We start from the raw sequence: 21438 nt of genomic DNA, 5'->3' as shown, positions 1-21438 counted from the left end.
TTCGACAAGTTTTGATTCCGTTGAGTTGATAAAACGTCAGATAGACGTGAGTAGTGTGACTTGACTTTACAGGGAAGATTTCCGGCTGTTTCCGACTGTCAGAGATAAAATCGAGACGATGCGAACACGCGATCTTCTGATGGCAACGAGTAGTTTTCGGGCAGAACACAATTCAACAATTCATCTTCGGTTGTTTTTTGAACGATCCCGAGTGTTCTCAAAGCGTAGTATAATGACTCCAAATTGTTGATTAAAGTTATTATCAGTAAGGAATTCGAGCACGAGATATTCATTTGTGCTTTATAGCGCACGGTTCTGTAATGACGTAAAATAGTAACTATTTAGAGTACAAGATGGACATTACAACTCACCGATTTAGACGAATCGTGTTCTTCGTCTCTCGGACCATCAGCGCTCTTTCCCAAAAATGGACGGCCTCGGGAAGAATGGTGTTCTGAAATGAGAAGACGATTTGTGAGATTGTTATTATTGCTATTATCATTATTATTATGCCTGCAGCGGACAATCTTCCGGGTTGACAGTCTTTTTTGCCCAATTCTATACCAGAACAAATTTAACCTAATCTCATAAGTGTGCAAAAATTACACGTGGTTCGTTGATTCAAAAGGCTGGACCCACCTATTTGCGTAATATACAGACATTTAATAATATATTCACGTGTATAATAATAATGAAAGAAAGAAAATTCGTGTTCACAAAAGCGGAGCGAATAACTCGCGACACGCGATCCAGTAGAGCTCATGTCTAGCTGGCTGTAGCTCGTAAAGCAGCGTTAAAGACAGAGGTACGTTACGTACTTATTGTTCAACGCGAAAAAGATGGAAAAAAATGAAGAAAGAAGAGAAAACGTCCGAATAACAAGCGGAAGGTAATGAAAGAAAACAAAAAAATTCGATGCAATTACTTGCCTTGGCAGTTAGGCTATGTGTATAACTATACCATGGTCAAATAAGACGCGTCACGCGACCATCACGGCTCAAATTACTCCAGCATTTTGTCTCGTTGTCTCAGAGAACAAGTCTCGCTTCAAATTCTACTTGACAGGGTCGTGGATGTAATTCGCTCGATAAATATTCCGTTACGAATCTCTCTCAAAGTTTTGGTCTGGATCTCTGATTATTGTTGTATTGTTGTATTGTACTTAATCTACTTATTTTTTCAATTTTATTTCTTTAAAGTGAATCGCAATTTGAAAAAATGAAAAGCGTGCGAGATGAAAAAAATTAAAAATGAGTGGGATATTCCCTACAAAAACAGGTGAAAACGAGAGAGAATCGTGCCTATGTCCATTTTTTACCAAGGCGTGAACAAATGGTTATTCTAAGGTTTTCACTCCCAGGTTCCAAGGATCTGCTATATCGTTAAGAGCGGGCTAATGAGCAGTGTTCGTGATTAAAATGGGAGCCGTTGGAAAGCTACTTTCTTGCTGATAGTCGTCGTAACAACGTTTTCCGAGATTAAAAGACGACGCGACGCCTCTGACGTTAATTAAACAATATATATAAGTGATCAGTTAACAAGGCTTGAGAAATTCGAAAGCGGAATATTGCTAATTTCAAATGCTCCCTTTCATACTTTTCTTGCAATGTTTCAATTCGTTCGAGAAATGGGGAAAACAGAAAAAAAGTTGCGTTTTTTACTCTCTCTCTCTCTGTCGACACGGAGGTTTGTTACTTTCAAATTGGTTCTATTATCATGCCTTTTCACTCGAGAGGAAAAGAGCGTTATTATTACGTTTTTTGTTTCGTTCCCTCAGCCGGGGGTGGAGCATACATACATATACATACGCGCGTTGTATCGATTTATTCAGGACGGAAATCTAGCGTAACAGGCCGCAAAATACCTCTAAACATCCTTTTTGCGGGTTCCCGTGGTATTTCGCCCCCGAATCGAACCCCTTATCCATCACATTTCCATTCAACTGCCCGGCTCGAGGTCCTGATCCTTCACACATGCTTAGCCGGATGTGTATGCCGTATATCGTGGCGAAAGAACGCTTTTTATCCCTTCCCAGGCTAGGCGGTTGTTGTGGACGATGTGCACGTGGATCGAGATACCCCTTGAATAATACACCGACGGAAATATTCCCACCGTTCAAGGTAGGTATACATGATACGGAGAAAATATTTACACGCCAAAGGGAAAGGGGTTGATATATTACATAGAATCGCAACGCCTCGAGGAAACGGATCCACGCAAATACTAATACAGCTTTTAACTAGAGATTTTGAAATCAATACTACTTTTGAATTTTTATTGATAATTTTCTATCGTTTTCTGAAATATGTAATGCGAAAACATTATTTTGCAACGATTTTTCCATAATTCTATCTAGTATTCCTCTCAATAGGTACAACTTCATTCTGTACATCACGAGGATTTTGTCATGTCAGACGAGTATAAAGGCCGAAACGCGACGCGTCGTGAGAAGTGATGGGAAATCAAAGAGCGCGAGAGACGCTCGAGCAGCGAAATAACCGAAGAGGCGGAAATTCAATTAGGAATGAAAACACCCGAGTGTAGTTCGTAATAAGAAAAGCTCACCGTTTTCTGCGTTAAGCTACCGCTTCAGCAGCCATGCGGTGCAACTGCAAGTTTGTACTGAACTCCCTCCTCGGATTCGTTCCAATTTATTCACTTAATTACCTCAACAGTCACGCAATGTCGTTCGTCTTCTCTCTTTACACAATAACGGGGAAATCACGCGAGTTGTGAGATTATATTTCCAGACTCTGCAATTCCATCGAAGAAAGAGAAAGAAAGTGGTGCATTATGGTTTGAATCCATGAAGCTGAAGCTAACAGCCAGAGTCATCAGCCAAACGTGTTCTTAACTTTTTGAAAATAGAAAAGTGTAGTTCAATTTTATCCTCAGAATTCTATAAGAGCATTAGAGCTTCGAGATATTCACAAAATTTAGATATTTCGACTTTACTACTTTATTTTAATGAACAATAAAACATTTGACTGCTAACTTCAGCCTCGTCACGAATCCAAGGGTGCTCCTTTACTTTTGTTAACTTGAGGCCGTCCATTTGTCTGAACTTTGGTCTATCATCACCTGCGTGGAGGGAGGAAAGGGAGGCGGTGCCTCGTCCATCACAATATCCCGTAACTCCTTTCGGGTTATCAGCTGCCTAAAGGAGCGCCCGGTTCCTTTCAGCGTCCGCATTTCGCGTCCCTATTCGTATATATTTTGGGATGTTGGAGAGTTTCGAATTTCTTCGTAGACGCGAAGAGGGTCGAGGCTGATGTCGCGGTCGGGCGGATTTAATTTCTCCGAACGAAATCCTTTCACCCTAAGTGCCGTGGAGAAGAGGACGAATTCACTTTTTTTCAAGCGCAAATGAACGACTGGAACAAAAAGCTTCTCGTAACTCGTAAGCGACGCGGATTGAACGATTTGAAACAACTCAACGGGGATGAGAAAGATTTACCGCCCGCTTCGAGGGAAAACGCCCTTTTCAAATCGCGAATACCCGCGCGACAAAATTTGCTCGCGATTTTAAATCCCGTGAAAAAAGTAGAAGTAAAAACAAATCGTGATGGTGAAAGGAAGACGGAACGAAATTTGAATCTTCGATTCTACCGTAAGCACACCCTCCCAAGTAATCCCGGGGAAAAATAGCAGAGAAACTTCGACGCGCTAAGATGGCTATTTCAGCACGATTTCTGCCTCCCCGACTGTCGTTCATATTAAATGTAAATTCAGTCGCATTTAAATTTCAGATGTAATTAGATTCACTTGCTACTGCAGAGAATGCGGCTGTTGAACGAGACGAATGGAAGGGGGGAGGAGGAATTAACAGAAGCACGAATATACACGGTGTCGCAAATAAAACGGTCAACGGTTCTCAAATGTTGGCGTATCTGTTAAAATAATCGATATTTTCCTACCACCACCACATATGCTGGTGAAATTTTTCTCAAACAAGACTTGCAGGTATTTTAGATTTTCACCGAGGCAGCCACCGTGGCGCAAATTTACGGCTTGAACAACTGCAATTTTATTCATGAAGCGGGCGTTAGGCTTTAGATAACTAGCAGGTAATTTCAACAAAAGCCGTCTCGGGTGCTCCCTGGAATATATATGGCCAAGAGAAGGGGGTGAGAACCCGTTTCGGGACAGTACAACGTGCACACGACCCTGTACCTTTTCACGCATACCTCAAGGACATGCTGGCACATCCTAATGCGAATTGCGGTTTTCCGCGAACGGCTTCTCGGCGGGCGATTAGAAGGAAAAAATCAAGAATACGTAATAAAGTTTCGAAAATTTTATCCTAACGATTAAAAATAAAATATCACACGAGATGTGCGAGTGAAAGTTGAGTTGAGTAAAATTTTCAACTTTCCTCGTTACGCAGGGACGAAGCTCCGTGGAATTTTAGCTTCAAATAAATCCTCTTATCTGACGATGCAATTAGCTCGAAATAAATTCTGCGGTAAACGTGCTGCAGGATTTTGCCTCAGCCTCACTGAACTGCCGTTACGAGCGAGCGAGCTGTTCGAAAGCAACGACTCATTTCAACCCACCATCGATATTGCAAATCTATTACTTCCTTTTTTCGGGGAAGACAAATTTGGCATTAAAAGGTATCGAGGCCTTGACCTTTTCGGACAGTGAAATACTTCGCTCGGAAAAGGGACAAGTCGAGCGGTTATTGGCGGATCGACAGAACGAGAGAGCGAGAACCTAATCAATTGCGCAAAGGAAATCGGAATAACTGCAATAGCTTTAAGAAGTGCAGGAGCCGTTCAAATGAATTAACATTTATACACGGATATTGAACTTTGCAGCTTTAATCTACCGCTGCACGAGCCATTGACAAGCTATTACTACTGTATCAAATAAAAGGCAATCAAATCTGTTAATTGAATAATAATCCCAACTCTTTAAGATGCAATCCATAAACAGAGTCAAGCTGGCCAGCCGTTCGTTGCAGATAAAGTTTGTGTTCCCCAAGTTCCGCGCACCGTGCGTTTGATACTTCTTATCGGGAATCCGGCTGCCGGGCTTCATCGCCATAAAGTTTCGGTTCGTTTTATGCGCTTGTATGATAATGTTGTAACATTCTACCCAGCTAAACGAATTCACGGGAGTTAAGCCGTTAATTACTCTTCACGCCTGCAGGGCAAAATTTACTCCCACAGGTTTCACTAGACTGACTAGGAAGCTTTTACGCTTCCCTCGACACTCTCTATCCTCTCCTCCACTTGACACTACGATACCTGTAAGCTACGTAATTTTGGTATGCACACCAAGCCGTCCCGGATATTCGTTTAATCAAAAGCAAATTCCGTCGCTCGTTGAACAACCATGTTCGATTTATTTCACGGGGAGTTCAAGCAATTCCAATTCAGCTATACAAATTTTCTAATTAATTCCATGAGAGTGCGAACAACGATTTTGCGCAGTGAAATTCTCGTGGTCACAAAGCTGTAAGTAGTTTCATCTATATCAGAAGTTTCGTAGTTTGTATTTAGTTTTTAGATCATTATAAAGCGCCTGGAAACAAACAGGCTTTCACGATGTTCAGTCCACTGCTATATATACTTGGCCAAAAGTTTTCAATCAGGACTCTCGCGATCCTTTGCAAATTCTCTGACCTGACTCCGGGAAATCCAGGTCCAGCTTTGAAAGTGGCTTAGAAGAGCCTGCGGACTGATTACAGCGGCTTAACCGTGGGAACAACCGAAAAGGGGTAACCGCATTGCGTGGCTGCAAAAGACGGTCGTGAGAAAAGTCGATCCACGTTTCTAGTCCGAACTTACTTCGGTCGGTTAGCCTTCGAGAGTGTATCATAGGAAATACGTCGTCGTCCCTAGCTATCGTGGCAAAAATAACTTCCTTTTCCCCACGGCTCGGCGCATACGAGGTTTTACTGAGACGCCAGGGCGAGTCTAAGCCACCCCTAACTCTCACTTCAGTCCAGGATCTAGGGTAACCAAGGGAGATTTTCGGAGACCCAAACGGTTTACGTCGCGGTCGTGTTATACCTCTCGGGGGTCCTGGGAGGATTCCTGATAACATTTATTAAGAAGAACCTTCAGGGAACCGCCTCGTTAAACTCGCGTAACTATAAAGTTACGCTTCTTATACGGAGAAAGTGGGTTTACATGTTACGGTGGATTCACCGGGACGCTGTTATCCCTCCAATTTGTCGTGAGGTGTTTGCCGAAACTTGATGCAAGGCGAGTAAATCTGCAGTGAGATGTGAAAAGTGAGGAGAAACACTTCCCCGAACGCCGCCGGGGGTTTGAGCTTTCGCAAAACTCGGAATTTCCCACCACTTTTCGTCCGTTTACCAATTTTCAAATGGTCGTTACACGCTTTCACGTATATACAAATACAGCCATGCGAAGCGAACACACGTGCGATGAGTGAGAATAACGGCTCCAAGTGCAGTTTGAGAGTAACGCGGTTAACGGGTCAGAAATGAATTTAAACGTCGTTGTTAGTTACGCGGTAACGGGGTAGTATTAGCTTTTCTCACCCCACGAGCGAACGAACGGGGTGCACGAAGCATGCGAGTTATACACACCGACCCGAGTTTCCGCGTTGATTGCAGCTAAAACTTGCAAGACTGAAGCACCGGTTGAATATTCTCTTCAATTTCTTACACATACATATACACGAAGGTGACGCGACATTTTATCGCCACAACTCCCCCCTCCCCCCCCTGATCTGAGCTTGCGTATATCCGTATAAAAGCTGTGATCGAAACAGAACCGGACGAAAAGCGTCCCAGATGCGGTAAGCAGTGAAACGTACGAAAGAAGAAAGAAAAAGAAAATTACGAAAATCTCCGGCAAAAATAAGGGTGCCAGTTAGCGCGACCCCAAATCGAACTGGTCGAGGGCTTATCTTCGAAGTCAGCAAAGACCTGGAAGGGAACGTGCAGTTTTCTCGCTGGATAAGCTCAAGGGTCTACGAAACCTGCAGCTTCCTCTGGAACTGGATCAAATATCTTGTGGCTTTGTGTGTACGAGATGTGACACTGAAAAACTTTGAGCGGAACATTTTGGAGCAACGAACTCCGGGATCAAGGCGTAGCGAAAAGGGGTTTCGAGGGGTGAAGAAATGAAATTTCAAGCCCGCCAGTCAGGGTCGCGGACTCTGCAACCTGGTTACAGACGCCCATCAGATCCTCTCTCGCGCCAGTTTTCGACGTCCGCAAAACTTGCCCTCAGAGCCGAGGGCTGGCCGAGTTAACTCGATGGGAGTGGGACGCCATTAGCGTTTCCTAAAAAACCCACGGGCGGGCTATTAGGCCAAAGCGCGAGCAGTCGAAGGGCCTGAAAGGGTCAGCCCTGAGAGCACCAGTGGAATTTCACCGAGACACCGAGTCCTGCAGCGTTAACACTCCAACGAGTTTCGGGTGTTTGTTTCGGCGTGTCGGTCGGACGGCTTTCCAGTTATCGTTTTATCTTGTTAAATAATAATAATAATCACGAGCGTGTATGTATGTCCCGTGGACACAACGAGTTAAGTAATATCGATATTTGTACTAATGTAAACTATTTTGGAGTAAAATTGAACGTAGTTACTAGATTTTTCATCACTTTATAATGTAGTTTGATCGTAATTTCAGTATTTGATGTTTCTACAATTTCTTGAATGAATACTAAATTTCCGACTATCTCGTAATCAGATTGACGAAAAAGTATTGATTTTCAACCCACCATCACCCTGCTTATTAAAGAAAGGCGCGCCTTCGAGTAGGTATTTATTCTTTTTCTTAACCGCGTTCTGCGAAATCGCGACGTCGTTTCGAGTGCTTTTCGTCGAATTTGCAGAAAGGATCAGAAGGACTTGAGTTACCTGAAGGTTCGTTGTTGATTCCGGCTTGAAAGCACACGAGTACCTACATATACATACATACGTATCACATACGTATACCTGTGCAAACATGTATCTTCCTGTTGATTCATCTGTCGGGAGATTTATCCAGGGTGAACCTGAACCCTAGTTTATACGCAGCCAACCATGCGGATGTTTTGATGCGGTGTGTAACGAGGGAGCGGCGCGTATGTTTGCTACGGTTGTTCGATTAATTTCACCGAACCGACCAGAAATTAGGAATAGTACGTTACGTAGGTGAAGGTGGGCACGCTGTTATTCGAGTTGGCATGCACAGAGACAGCCAACACAGATTACATCGTAAACCAGCGGATGTAATGTTCCCGGATAAATTTAGCGAACTTTGCATATTGCGTGCACCGCGTCCCCGCATGCATAGTAGAGGAGGTACACTTGGTGTAGAGGATAATTGGTCAGCACTTACGTTTATCAGGTCGAACTTCTCGTCATCCAGCCTGAAACACAAAGGAGAATTTCGTCGTTAAAAAAATTCATATTACGGTTTAGTGTAAATTGAAAGGATCTTATGTTAGAGGAGAAAATGATTTTTCGCAGCAGCAGTCTGTAGAAACCTAATTTTAGAACTTGCGACTTGTCGTCGTCCTCCGCGAATCCAGGGAAAACTAATTTCCCAACTAGTTTTAGATCCAGGAATTTCTCACCCAGTTCAAAGCTACTCTCCTAGTACCCAAAACACGAACGGATTGCCTACCACTGTACTTCCGGAAGTCAAACGGTGTGCATACAGCAGTAGTCAGCAGTCGATAACTGAACGGAATATCAAGACTTTGATCGAGGCGTGCTGTGCCCAAAAATCAAACAGTCATCCCGAGCCGATCCGTGCGAATCCCGCAATTCGGCTAATCACCTGATCGGCAAATATTCGTTCAGGCCTTGCCGATACTCGATGTATATGTAGCCAGTATAGGAGGGTCGTTACCCTACCGCAGTTTCAGAGTTTAACCACCTCTGTTTATACCCCCGAGCCCTTTGCTGCTGCTGCTGCTGCTGCTGCTACTGCCGCTCGTCGGTGTTTTGACAATCACTGGGAGCGGAAGGTATCAGACGTTATTGCCAGTTGTTTGCAGACCGTGACACGGACACGACTAGGTAATACCGTCAGGAACGGAGGCCAATAACGGAGCGGATAGTGGCTAAAAGCACCGACGATGATTTTGTATTCCGTATGAACCAAGGCGCGTGAAAAAGCTTCGAGGTTTCGGGCTTCCGGCGAATCGCTGCAATGCAATGTCTGCTTTGAAACTTACCGGAAGCTTTGCTCTGTTGCATGAGGGAGAAACACGTAGATAAGATATCCGACAGACAGAGGGAAGAGAAAGCGCGAGAGAGAGGCATGCAGGAAACTATCTCTACAGGTAACGATCCAAGTGCATTTCGAGAGACGGAAATTCGTCAGCAGTTTCGCTACCTCGGCATGCTGGCTCGCCAAGACGAAGTTCGAGCTTGTTGCCAGTCTTGGAGAGAAGTTTGGTACCTTAATTATTGCTTGAACCTTGAGACTTGTGTGTACAGTGGCTTCGCTCTTCTATCTCTCACCACCGCCTGACAAGTCAACACTTGCTTTTCCCAAACGTCTTACAAACTCTTTGATTATTCGCTTGGCTCACCTCGGCTACGTTGTTATTCCACCGCAGCATGTGTATTACCGTTTGGCAGACAATGCGAAATTCTCTTATCTTTGAATCTGATTTCCGCGATTACTCGGAAACTTTTTATACATCTATAAATATGATGAATTCAATTTGCTGTCACAACTCTTGTACCGTTTCACTGACTTGACTTGTATCTCCACCTTTGTGCCAACGAGGCACACAACTTTCCAACATGAAAAGCTTCCGTGATTTTATATGAAAAGAAATAAGAATTGGAAGATGAAATATGGAACGAAATAAATTTGTCTATAAATACTCAATTGCGCTAAGAGAAATTGTTGCAATTTATTGGCTCACAGGGGAAAAGCCGCTGAGGCATAAAAACCCTTTATTATTACAATAGTAAAGTTGTGTCAAGAGAGTATGAGGTGTTAGCGTACGATCAATGGTTGTGTCTCGCAAGTGGAGAGCTGCCGTGAGATTCAGAGGCCGAAGACGTGAATCTACGAAGGTTCGATCGGCTGGCGAGAACCTGATGTTTAAATTGGAGAGGAAAGGAAGAGAACAAGAGAGTTCCGAGCGCGACTGGAATGGCCGGAAACTCGAATCAGACTGACTAACCGAGCGTCGATTCCCGGTCAGTTATTTATTCTTCCAACGATCAGCGCCATCTTTGCGGTTAACAACGATTTCGGGTATCAGATGGGGTAGAAAGTACGCGCGGACATGAGAAAGGTGAGGAGTGGTACGGTGTGAACAGGAATCGAAACGTTCAGTTATTTGATACGGAGAGTCTACTTCAACTTCGCAACGAAAGACACAAATCATTTTCTACATATTATTATCGAAACGAATTTGAGACGTAGTTAACTGAAACCGATCTGTTACTTCTCGACATTTCGACGAGAATGTAATTAACTGTAAGGTGGCGATGAGCGTTTTTGAGCGAAAAGAGAAGACAAAAAACTATCAAAAACCGATTTAAAAAACGGCTTACCGTGCAATATATTTCAAGAGCATCACAATCGTACGAGTAAGCCCATGAATAATGCGACTCTGGCTGTTACGTAGATGAAGATACATAAATGAAGAACTAAATTTTGTCTCTGTCGAAGAGTAAAAAACAATTATCTCTTAGGACGATGATATATACAGATTAATATACGAGTGGGGTTAATAAATTATTCCATACAATCAAGAAGACTGCGTTATTGCTCACTTTAGTATTAAAATACAATCGACGTGATAGTTGATGCGTAAATATCATACAACGTTGCACACGTCTCGCTTTAATGACCACTCTGAATATTCAAGAGCAATGAATATGCGCGTTACCGAGCACGAGTCTACCCAAAACAAATTTCTGCCAGGCATAGCCAGATTGCAAAATCTAAAGCAAAGCTACTCTCTACGGACGTTTGACGTTATAGGTATACGTATAACACGACGTATTATGCCGATCCAACGATCTGCAGAGACTCGTGCAGCGAATATTAATCTAGTTGTAGGTAAAGTGCCGAGGAAAAGGAAAGAAAGAAGACGGCACGCGAAATTAACCTCGCAAAAAAATTTGCAAAATAATTTCTCTCCCTCAAAAAATTCTCCATCCCTTATCATCTTCTTTTATATCGTAGAAAATTTTCGGAACCGTTCTTTTTCCTCTCGATTTTGCTTGGACTCAAACATCACGTGCATCGAGTGTCGCAAGAACGTGTATTTCTCTGAAGTTTCCAACTCCCCCTGGGAAAAAAGAAAGAAACGCAAAAAATGGAATCAAAACGCGAGTTCCGTCGCAGGAAATTCGTTCGCTATCCGGCCCAGGAAACTGCATCAGATATACCCGGCAGTAGTTTTGTAAAACGCACTGGAAGCCCGACGAGAACGAGACACATGCGGGACGTGAGACACAGTTTTGCACGGATTAACAGGCAGACGGTGCTCCGTCGCGTCGTAGCTGTTGCAGGAAAGATCCCGGCATGCAACGGGCACATGCATACACACATCGTGAAAGACTCGTGGAATATTCAAGTATTCTCTCCTCTGCTGCTGCACGGCCGGAAAAAGCGGCACTTAACCACGCGCCAGCACTTCAGTGGATTTTTAATACCTACTTCTTATTTTACCTAATTTTGCCTTTCGTTTTTTCATCAATAACTCAATTTTTGCATTTTTTACACCCCCTGACCTTTCTTCTGTCGATCATTTTTTTTATTTATTTAGCATATCTATAATTGAATCGTACGAAGTTATAATTGACTGACATTAAACATTAAACTCATCAAGTGTAAGGCCGAAGTTTAAATCGGGCCAATTTTGCGGGAAAGCATTTTTTCAACCTCCACAAATTATTTCCAGCGATCGCGTTACCCGGAGGGTATCGACTCCTCGGTTGCCGCTTTTATCGTGATCACCGTTAATTGCCCGATTTGGTATTAATCCCAGACCCCCCATACTCTCCGGGCGTTCCGATCAAGTTTTAAGGGGTAACAGGGGGAGGGAAATAATCGCGGAGCCCGGCGATATTGGCAAACAATAAATACGCACACGTCCGTATATATTTCTTTATTAGACATACGTATGTATATATATACATATAGGAACGTTTATCACAACACGTTTTAGCTGTTTTGCTGGTTCAGTTTTTTTCGCCAAAATTATTTCATCGTCGATGAATCGTTGGATCGTTTTTCAGGTCAAATATCGGTTTCGTGTTTGCACCAACACCACACACAGAGTGTATCGAAGGCTAATAATTTTCATTATTTTCATTAGAGACGAGAAGCGGAAGAGAAGTTTAAATGGGAAAAGTTGTACGCCAGTGGGTATACGGTTTTGTGCAAAATGAATACACGAGAACGAAGTTTCAGCTGAGAATCAACGGAGCCAATCGAATCTTCGGTCTCTATACGCTTTTCCCCGTGATATCAGAGAGAGGAATCGAGATGTCCTCCAGCCCCCGATGCCCGTAGCCACCCTACGATCACCCCTGTCTAAAAATCGCGGGACTTTTATATCCGTGGACAATGAAGAAGTATCATTACTATAATTGATATAATATATATATATATGTATATACAAGGAGCCAAACGAGTCTTAGAAATGTACGGCGAATTTTTTGTTGAAAATAAGAACAAATGAATTGTAGTCGTCAGAGGTACAGTCTGCGGCAGTAGAATTCTTTCATGAATTTCTTCATCCGGGTTCCAACAAAGACTGGAGAAAGAAAGAACGGACAGAGTCTGAGTTGGCTTGCAGGAATTGCAAACAATCGCGACAAGTACTTGCGGGTAAGGAGAGAAGAGGATGCGGGAAGCCGGAAGACGGAAGGGGAAGCGGAAAACCGAGAGAAAGGTAAGACCCGCTGGTTACAGTTTGAGAAGCGCAAGGCGCTCGAAGAAGACGAGAGAGGAACGCAGGATGAGAGACGGCGGATTACCAAGCTCGGAAATTACCACAAAAGGAGTAATCTCGAAAGTAAGTTATACCGCCGCGTCGCGTCTATACACACTATTTGCATAGAGCCATTATTTTCCCCGAAGAAGAGGATTCGTGATTCCCCCGACCACCACGCTGCAGGATGCAGCCTAAACTCGTCCCGCTTCAAAATGGAAGACAACGCGCATCACGAGACGCGTATAACATAACCTCATTCCGCTAACGATATTTCCTTAAAGACATTGCAGGCACTTGCGATGAAATACGAGGATGGAGTGACGTTGAGCACCCTGACCAAGGATTCTGACAGGACGTGGACCTGGACCAAGGCTCGATTGAATCTCGCCTTTCGAGCCGCGAAGACTCTTTCCGGAGCTTCGAGAGAAGGCGGCTTCGCCGAATAATTGATTGCCATAGCTGTCGGCTCGGCCTGACTTCAGGGTCGTTAATATGTCTCGGAACAATGGGAGGAAACCTTTCGTAGATTTCGGGGAGCCCCGTACCCGGGGTTGTGCTGGACAATCGAATTTTAGTCCTATGGCAACACCGCGGTGCCTGCGTCGAATGTCTTTCTATTTTCCCTTTGTCAAAGGGAAGATTATTCTCACCGCACCCTCGAGACGTCGTCGGCTTCCTTTCCCATTAGCATATTCTTCGCTGTTTTTTCTCTTACTTCTGATGCTTTTCCATCCATCTCACCCCCCCATTTTCGTCTAACTTTGCATACTGTCGTCAGACTTTGGCGGTCATTCTGCCGCTCGAACGGTAAAGGGGAACTTGAAACTTGTGAAAACTCATCCCGGGAACCGAGGAAAATTCATAACCGACTGCGACGATTGGCTTTTGTTCTATTTATTCCACCGGAAGTTTACGGACCGTTTGTCCCCCTTTCCATCCTCAGGCGAAAGTTATTTCAATTATACGGACTGTTCATTCAACCATCAACCCTTAAGCTGCAATTATCCCTTATATACGACTCCGATCACCCGGAGTACCGTAAAATGGGGAGCCACTTTCCCACCCTCTGCAATCAACTTTGCTCCTTCAGGATAATACAATGAAATGAATTATCTGGTACAACTTAGTCTGCAGAGTGAAGAGTTGTTTTGACGAAAAAATTTTCGTTCCTGATTCTGTTCATATATTTGAGATTTTCCTCAGATCTCGGTCTTCCCAATTTCCAAGCACTCGAAGTCGTGAGAATGCTGAAAATGAGAGGCAACGACGTAAGCTGCAATTGAGAGCTCGGCGAAAATTGGACAGGAATATCAAAATAAAAATAGTAAAAACTTCCCATTTCATGCGCACAATTCAACTTATGCGTGAAAGTTCAAGCGAATCCTCGAGGATCAAGTGACTGGCCGAGAGCCAAAATTGGGGTAATTTCTAGTATCAAATTTGCGTTTAAGCGTAGACTCGCCGCCGGTATCACGTTAACAAATGCAAGGCAGACATGTATTTATACACGCGATATCCTCGCTGCGGTGTGGATAATGCTGGAACTTTATACTGTGACTAGTGGCCAGAGTTCTACCAGCTACTGGCTATACCTTGGCACAACTAGACGTCCTATACGTCATGGGAATTCCGTCCATGGCCGAACATAGCTATACTATACCTAATATCACGGGGAGACAAGAGAGCCAGGACAAATCAGTGGAATATGGAGACAGTCCGGGCCCGATTTTGGCTTGTTCTTGGCTCCATTTATCCGCTGGAAACCTCTTGGTTCCTCCTCCATCCCCTTTTTCATAGAACACTCGCGGCGAGGAGCTTAGCCGTAAATTGTAGCGGTCGTTGGGAGATAGTAGAACGGTTAGAGATGGTTAATTACACGCTAGAATTAGCCCGCGTTCCTCTTCCGCTTCCCTTCTCTCGCCAACGGCGACCATTGGCCAAGCTGCAGGCAGCAAATGCTTTTGGCCAAAAATGTTTCTAGAAGTAGCTACGAGTATGTATTTGATTTTACACCGTTGGGTATAAGCAACAAAAAATATGTTAATTCGAAGCATTTCTCTTTCTACTTTATTTGCATCGTCCTATAGCACAGCAACAGCAGCAGCTAAAGGTCGACTCGAAAATATGTAGGTATGACGCTAATTCAGCGCAATTTTCTTTCTTTTTTTTCCCCTTTCCTCCCCTCACTTTCCGCGAGAACGACGAATCGATTTTTCTTTCCTCCAATTCCTCTTTTGTGAAAGAAAAAAATCGGACCTTACCAACTTACCGAGCCGCGACGAACGTTGACTAGCGTTTGATAAATATTGCGCAGAAGGGTGGTTCGATCGGTGGCGAGGGGGAAAAGAAGAAGGAAAAAAAAAAACAAATAAAAGCTTATCTTTTCGGATCGAAGAAGTTAATGTGTGCACCAGCCCCGTGAACCCGGGATAGGCGGTAGTCCCCTGATTTACTTCCGCCACTGATTTATTTTCGGTGTTTCGCTCGAGCAGCTATAAACGGCGGATATTGTCTGTGCGCATTTCGTGCCTGGCCAGAGTCCATTTTCTGATTCAACAAAAATGGACAAAACGGTGAAACAGGGGCTGAGAAATGCGTCTGAGCGATGCTCGGGTCAACATTCTGGCATACCTGCCATGTCCTCGAGGTACCATAGTCGAACGTAAACGACATTCCCAAGGTTTTATTAAAGCAAACCGAGTGCACGGAGCGGAGTAGTGATATTAAAAGAAGTCTCCGAGGTTAATATCATCGGCCCGACGAAATCACTCGAGAAATTCTTACCGTCGACTCGGCAATTTCACAAGACAAGTACGAAACTTTTTGCATACGGAAATACGAGAGGACTCTGATCGTGGTCACGAATGCTGGTGCCATTTTGTAACTTCCAAACGTATGCAGGGCATAAGGGTAATTAGGCGGATAGAAGACAGTCCAAGTAAAATTTCTCCCAGCTTGAAGCACGAGAAAAGTTGGTGATAAAACACACGGAGCTTTTCCAAAGAAGAAGAAGAAGAAGAATAAGAAGAAGAAGAAGAAGGGAGACGAAGAGTCGGAAAGGTAAACAGCCCGCCAAGAACCGACATATCTGTGTACTGATTCATCGGCGTAAAAATCTCGTTCGGGAACTAACAAGTGTTCGCTGCTCATCGAGAGGGGTTCGAGGATAAATCCGTCGAGGAAATGCTCGGACAGCATCGTCGTTGTCAAGTGGCATCGATTGATAAATTACGCCCCGCTCGAACGCCTCCGAGTTCCGCGACCAACCAACGCCCTGCAGCCCCAGTATTGTAGGGGTGGAAGGACGCTGCTCTTCCCTTTGACGACGGTGAAAGGCGAAATATGGCAGGCAGGTGCACCTTTTCGCTTAGGTTATCGACGGCGTACCCTCGAAATCACTTGTTCTCTTCACCCCATGAGTTATTCAGGAGTCGTTCACCGCACGCCCTCCACCCCGTCGACCACCCCGCTCCATCGCGTTTCCTATTTGTTTCATTTTCCTCAACCATATTCTCGCCGCCAGGCCACCACCCTCACTTCCACTTTTCCACTTTATATCCTTCATTGGCTTCCGGAAACATACAGAGTTTTTCCCCGGGAAAATGTTACAGTATCTTAACCCGGGCCGGGTCAAGTCGCCTTTTTAGACCCTCAAGACCAGCAAGCTAGTCATACTTCCAACTGATTTCGTGACGACATGAAATCATGGCCGTTAACAGAAGCACAACGATTTACAATCGACAAGTTTAAACGAGGCTGAAGTTAATAACGTTAAAGTAACGAAACGTCAAAGGAAATAGGTAATCATTGTCCTGCAATTTCTGAATTACTTCCAAGGAGTTGAATTGCCAAATTGTATGAGTGTGTTTTTGTTTTTCAGCCACGTTTTCAATGTCACAGAAATCGAGGTGAAATATCCTGGTGAATTTCGTACGCGAGAGACACGGGAGGATATCAGCAATTTCGCGAATTGTATTATACCGACCCTGAGTTGTTTCGAGGTCGATAAAACAGCGGGACTTTACAAGCGGGACTGCTCGTGATGCTGCGCTATGTCGTTAAGGAGTAACTGTGCGCCTTTTACTGCGAATCACCAAAATCGAGGAGGTATCAGCGATTTCGATTTTACTATCTTCCGAAATTAATCTCGAGCTTCTCGCGAATGTTCGATATTCAGGAATTATATTAAGTTTTTTTACTATCGGAGCGGTTTATTTAACTTGTGATATTTTTTCGAGGTTTTACGCAGATGCGGATACCCTGTGTATTTATAATATCCAAGACGGTTTCGCGATCAGGAATGTAGCAGCGTAGAAATAATTTTTTGCGATATACCAACGAAAATTTTGGCACGGCAAGAATTTTTCAGGGTTATAACTCTCCTCGATACTGGCAATTTACCAAATTGTAAAAGCAGAAGGTGAATTTGCATTTTCGAGCTCGGTGTAGAGCAATGCTCCAACTAGAAATGAAATAACATCGTGATTTAGAATTATTCTAGAGAAAAAGTACCAGAACTTGTTAGCGAATTAATGGGACTCATTTTATTCTTATCACAGTAAAAGAAATCGAAATTGCTCTAGAAGAGGGAAAGAAAAAGCAAAAAAGCAATGGAAAGAAGTGAATGAAAGAGAGAGATTTCGCTGACGCGTCAAAACGCTTAAAACTTTCTACATTAAAAAGTCTGTTTAAATATTTTAAACCCTTTGAAATTCTGTGATTTATTTTTCATTAATCTCTTTCCACAGGCTCGACGAGATTAAGCGATGTAAGTTAATTACACTAGTGACTTAAAGAGCGGGGCAATTAACAAATCTCGTTTCACTTTGTGGAGATGAATTTCAATCAAGGATCAGAAACCTTGCCTGTAACAGTCGAATCTTATTTCTTTGCAGTTTAAGCGATATCAAGATTTTACAATTAGGTCCCAATTAGTTCTGAAATTCATACAAATTACGACAATTACCGTCCCAGTTGAACGTAAAATTTGATCAAATATATGCCGATGTCAAATAGTAATATTCCTCTCTCGTTGCGATACATGACGTTCGTCCCTGAAAATTTCAGGCCCTATTCACACACGCCCAAAGAGAGTCAATCACCTCGCCTAATTTCGCGAGAGTAATAACCGAAGTATAAATTGAAGCGTGCCCGTGGCAGTTAGCTTTTCAGAATTAATTGGTTTGGTCTAATCAATTGAAACAGTCTGCTAGGGGTGGGAGCCGTCGGCCGCTTTCAAACAATCAACGTCGCCTAAACTCTTCAGCATTTTCAAAATGCAGAATGCCTCATAATGCGCTGAATCTCGACTACAAGAAAAATTCCAATCGAGTTGTCGACGGAGAACCCAAAAATAAAAAGAAATAAAGAAGAAGAGTGAGAGAAAAATGAGTAAGAAACGTTTCAAATAAAAAAGTTTCCCACGTAAAGAAGAACTTTCAAAGCATATGTCAAAGCTTTACTTCAACACTGTATATGTATACGGCACGTGCAGCAACTGTGTGCTACAGCGACGTCAACGTGTTGTGCAGGACGTTTGTAAACTAGCGTGTGGACGTGAGGAACTCGATTGAAATACCTTGCAGAGAGTGAGGAGTAGGCGGCTCCATTCATTCAAGAAGGCTGGGAAAAGTTCTTTGAGTTTCTGTATTCCCTGCACCATGTGCAGAGTGAAAACTTTTCGCCGACGCATTTCACAGACTGCAAAAAGCGAGCCAAAGGAAAAAAGTCCAAGAAGTTCTGGTTGCACGGGAAAACGATACTCGATGCATTCGGGCGAAGAATCACGATCAAAGAACGAAAATAACAATCGGAGACAAGAACCGGGTGATCGAGGGATATTGGAAACAAAAAATCCTTCGATATATAAGGGCGAAGGAATTTCCGTAACACGAGAGCCGCGATCCGTAGGAAATGCAGATGAATATGAAAATCGGTGAAGATGAAAGAAAAAGTTCGTTCATGCCAAATGGCACGAGTAACGAACAAAGTAGTCGATGGTCGTTGCGTCGTGAGAAGGCTCAAAGGAGTTCGAATGTCCAATTGGCTGTTTTTCTCGCCCCCCTCCTCTTTTCCTCTTTTCCTCTTTTCTTTTTCGCACAATTCATAATACAACCCGTCCCAAGGCCGAGGTTTAACACCGCCAATTATATAATCTCCTCGACGTCAAGCCTCACCTGTAATGTATAACAAGAGTCTTGACAAAAGGTGGACCAAATCCTTTGATCTCTCTCACGGCTGAGCGCCGGTAAAACGGACAAAAAGCGGCTGGAAGAGTGCAGCCGAATCGACTGAGACGAATTCAAGAGAATAGTTGAATGGTAATGCAAGATCGCGGCGTGAACTTCGACAAAAAAAATAAGATAGATCCATGCATCGATGTCTGGACCGCAAAACTGACTCAACGATGGCGTCATGACGTGGAAGGTAAATACCTCGACGTTTAAACGGAAACTAGCAGTATTCAACGAGACAATCGCTTTCACGTGCAAATCAACCGGGTACTGTGTACTTAGGAGTACGAAGGTATATGTCATGTGTATGTGTGTGTATATATATATGTATATATGTAAGGTATAAGGCGACATTCTGAGAAGCGAACAACCAGCTATAGTGCACAACGGCACACCGTGTCACCCTGCAATTAGCTCTTCCGCCCTAATCTGTTAAGGCGGAATTTACCCCTTGAAATAACGGGACCCAGAATGGGACGTGGAATTGGCTTCATTAGTCTGCGTGTAAAAAGGTCGCTCAGAAACAGTCGGAACCAAAACTTCAAGATATTACATCGCTGCTACATCTTCCAAATTAACTACGATAATGTTCGCTTTAGGTTTTCACAACTCATGCGATGGGGGGTTGTCACGTGATGACTAAGGAATATGGAATATATACTCATTCGTACTTTGGTAATAACTAGTAGCTGTTGACGATCGACGTTGGTGAAACGAAGCAGTTAATTTCGGAAGTCCTGGGACCACCTTAGTTCACATCACGAGTTCAAAATTTAATCATACTCGTACCTATACTCTGATTCAATAAAGCGAACAAGCGAACCGAATGAACATCGCTCGGTTTGAACCTGCAATGAGCTTATAAATTCCGAATATGTACGTTGGAGCTGGGCTGATGCGGATGATACGAGAATCGGTGTCTCGCAAGGCGACATGCAGCGGGTGAGAGGGGGTTGATGTCACACCTACGGATTAATCGCGGCTAGAAACGCGTCGCGGAATTCGTAAAGAGGTAGGACGAGGTAATGCCAGGGTAAATAATTCAGACGCCCTTCGTAAATTCATTTCAATTCTCAAGGCGTACCGAACAGATTTGGCAGCTGCCGGGGCGGCGAGAAGCTTCCGGGGCGGCTGCTTTTCTATATAGGTACCTACACCGAGTCGCAGGGTAGAAGCAGGGATGAGAAGAGAAGAGCCAGGAACCCGTCGGCAGAGTCACTCCTGAAGCTTTTCTCGATCCTTTCTTACTATCGCTTCGTATGCGACGCATTCGCTTACCCGATGTACATATGTATACGTGGGTGTGTATGTATATATATATACACACAAACCTACCTCGGACTTGATCTGCATTCTCCCCCGACTTTTCCACGCCCTCACCCCCTCCCGCCATGCCAACAAACTCAAGGAGGAAAACCCTCTCTGCGTAGCTAGTCGTTTGATAGCTTTTCTCACCCACCCCTTGATTCTTCCATCGGTACGTGGTCCAAGTTCAAATCTTATACTCGCTGTACGATGCCGCAGAATGTTTTTTCATCAGCGAACTAGGAGTGGGAAGCCGGCGTGAGTTTTTCGTGCGGAAGACACGAAGGTAGGATCGGAGAGGAGTTCTTCGAGTTTTCGATGTTTTCGTGTTGAAGGAGTGAAACCGATTTTCATTCGCAAGATTTTCATGCGCGTACATGTTATTGAGAAAATAAATCTAAATTGATCAGACAAGACGAGATATGAATTTCAATTCGCTTTCGTGCCCGCAGCTAATAACGTTATTTTTTCCTTCTCAATTCCTTCGCGGTTTTTGATACACTCGTACACCGATAAGAATCGGCATTCGCATTACCGGGTCTGTTGGGTCGCAGGCAGGCAGGCAGGCAGTGATCCGATTATAAGGAGGAAATTTTCTACCGCGGTTATAATTTAGGCATTAGTTGCTCGGCAAGGGGAGACGTTAATTCAATAATATCGTGGCGTAGGTGCCTACGCGGCGACGAGAACTCGGAATTTGTGTTTGCCGAGCGAATTGGGGCGGAAAAAAATTAAAGGAAAAGGGTGACGATCTCGGATCGAAAGAAGGGTGGTGACGGAGAGGAGATGAAAAATAAATTACAAAGCAATTCGTTCATCCCTCGATATAATTGCTAATGCGACGTAGAGGATAGCGAATAGTAGTAGGTATCGATTTCCGCCCGAGGGTAGATGAATTCTGAACAGAAAATGAATAACCACTCTCCTCATTTTTGCTCCATCTTTTTTTTTTTTTTTTTTTGTTTCCTCTTCTTCCCGTTTACCTAAAATGTGGCGATACCGAGTCTACG

The 21438-nt window shown here is 43.8% G+C and overlaps 1 protein-coding gene across 2 annotated transcripts in view; it reads right to left on the bottom strand.

Moving 5' to 3' along the window:
- LOC124413074 (leishmanolysin-like peptidase) overlaps positions 1-21438 on the bottom strand; it is a 207340-nt gene that overhangs the window by 30271 nt on the left and 155631 nt on the right. For both annotated transcript variants that reach the window (XM_046893406.1, XM_046893408.1), the window contains exons 3-4: positions 8309-8339; positions 372-454 (exon numbers count right to left, since the gene is read on the bottom strand). In XM_046893406.1, coding sequence (XP_046749362.1) covers positions 372-454; positions 8309-8339 — 114 coding nt within the window. The remainder of the gene's footprint in view (positions 1-371; positions 455-8308; positions 8340-21438) is intronic.

Source organism: Diprion similis, chromosome 12 (genome assembly GCF_021155765.1).
Source record: "Diprion similis isolate iyDipSimi1 chromosome 12, iyDipSimi1.1, whole genome shotgun sequence".
Classification (NCBI taxonomy): Eukaryota; Metazoa; Arthropoda; class Insecta; order Hymenoptera; family Diprionidae; genus Diprion; species Diprion similis.
The sequence above is the reverse complement of the archived record's forward strand: the minus strand, read 5'-3'. Positions and strand labels throughout refer to the sequence as shown.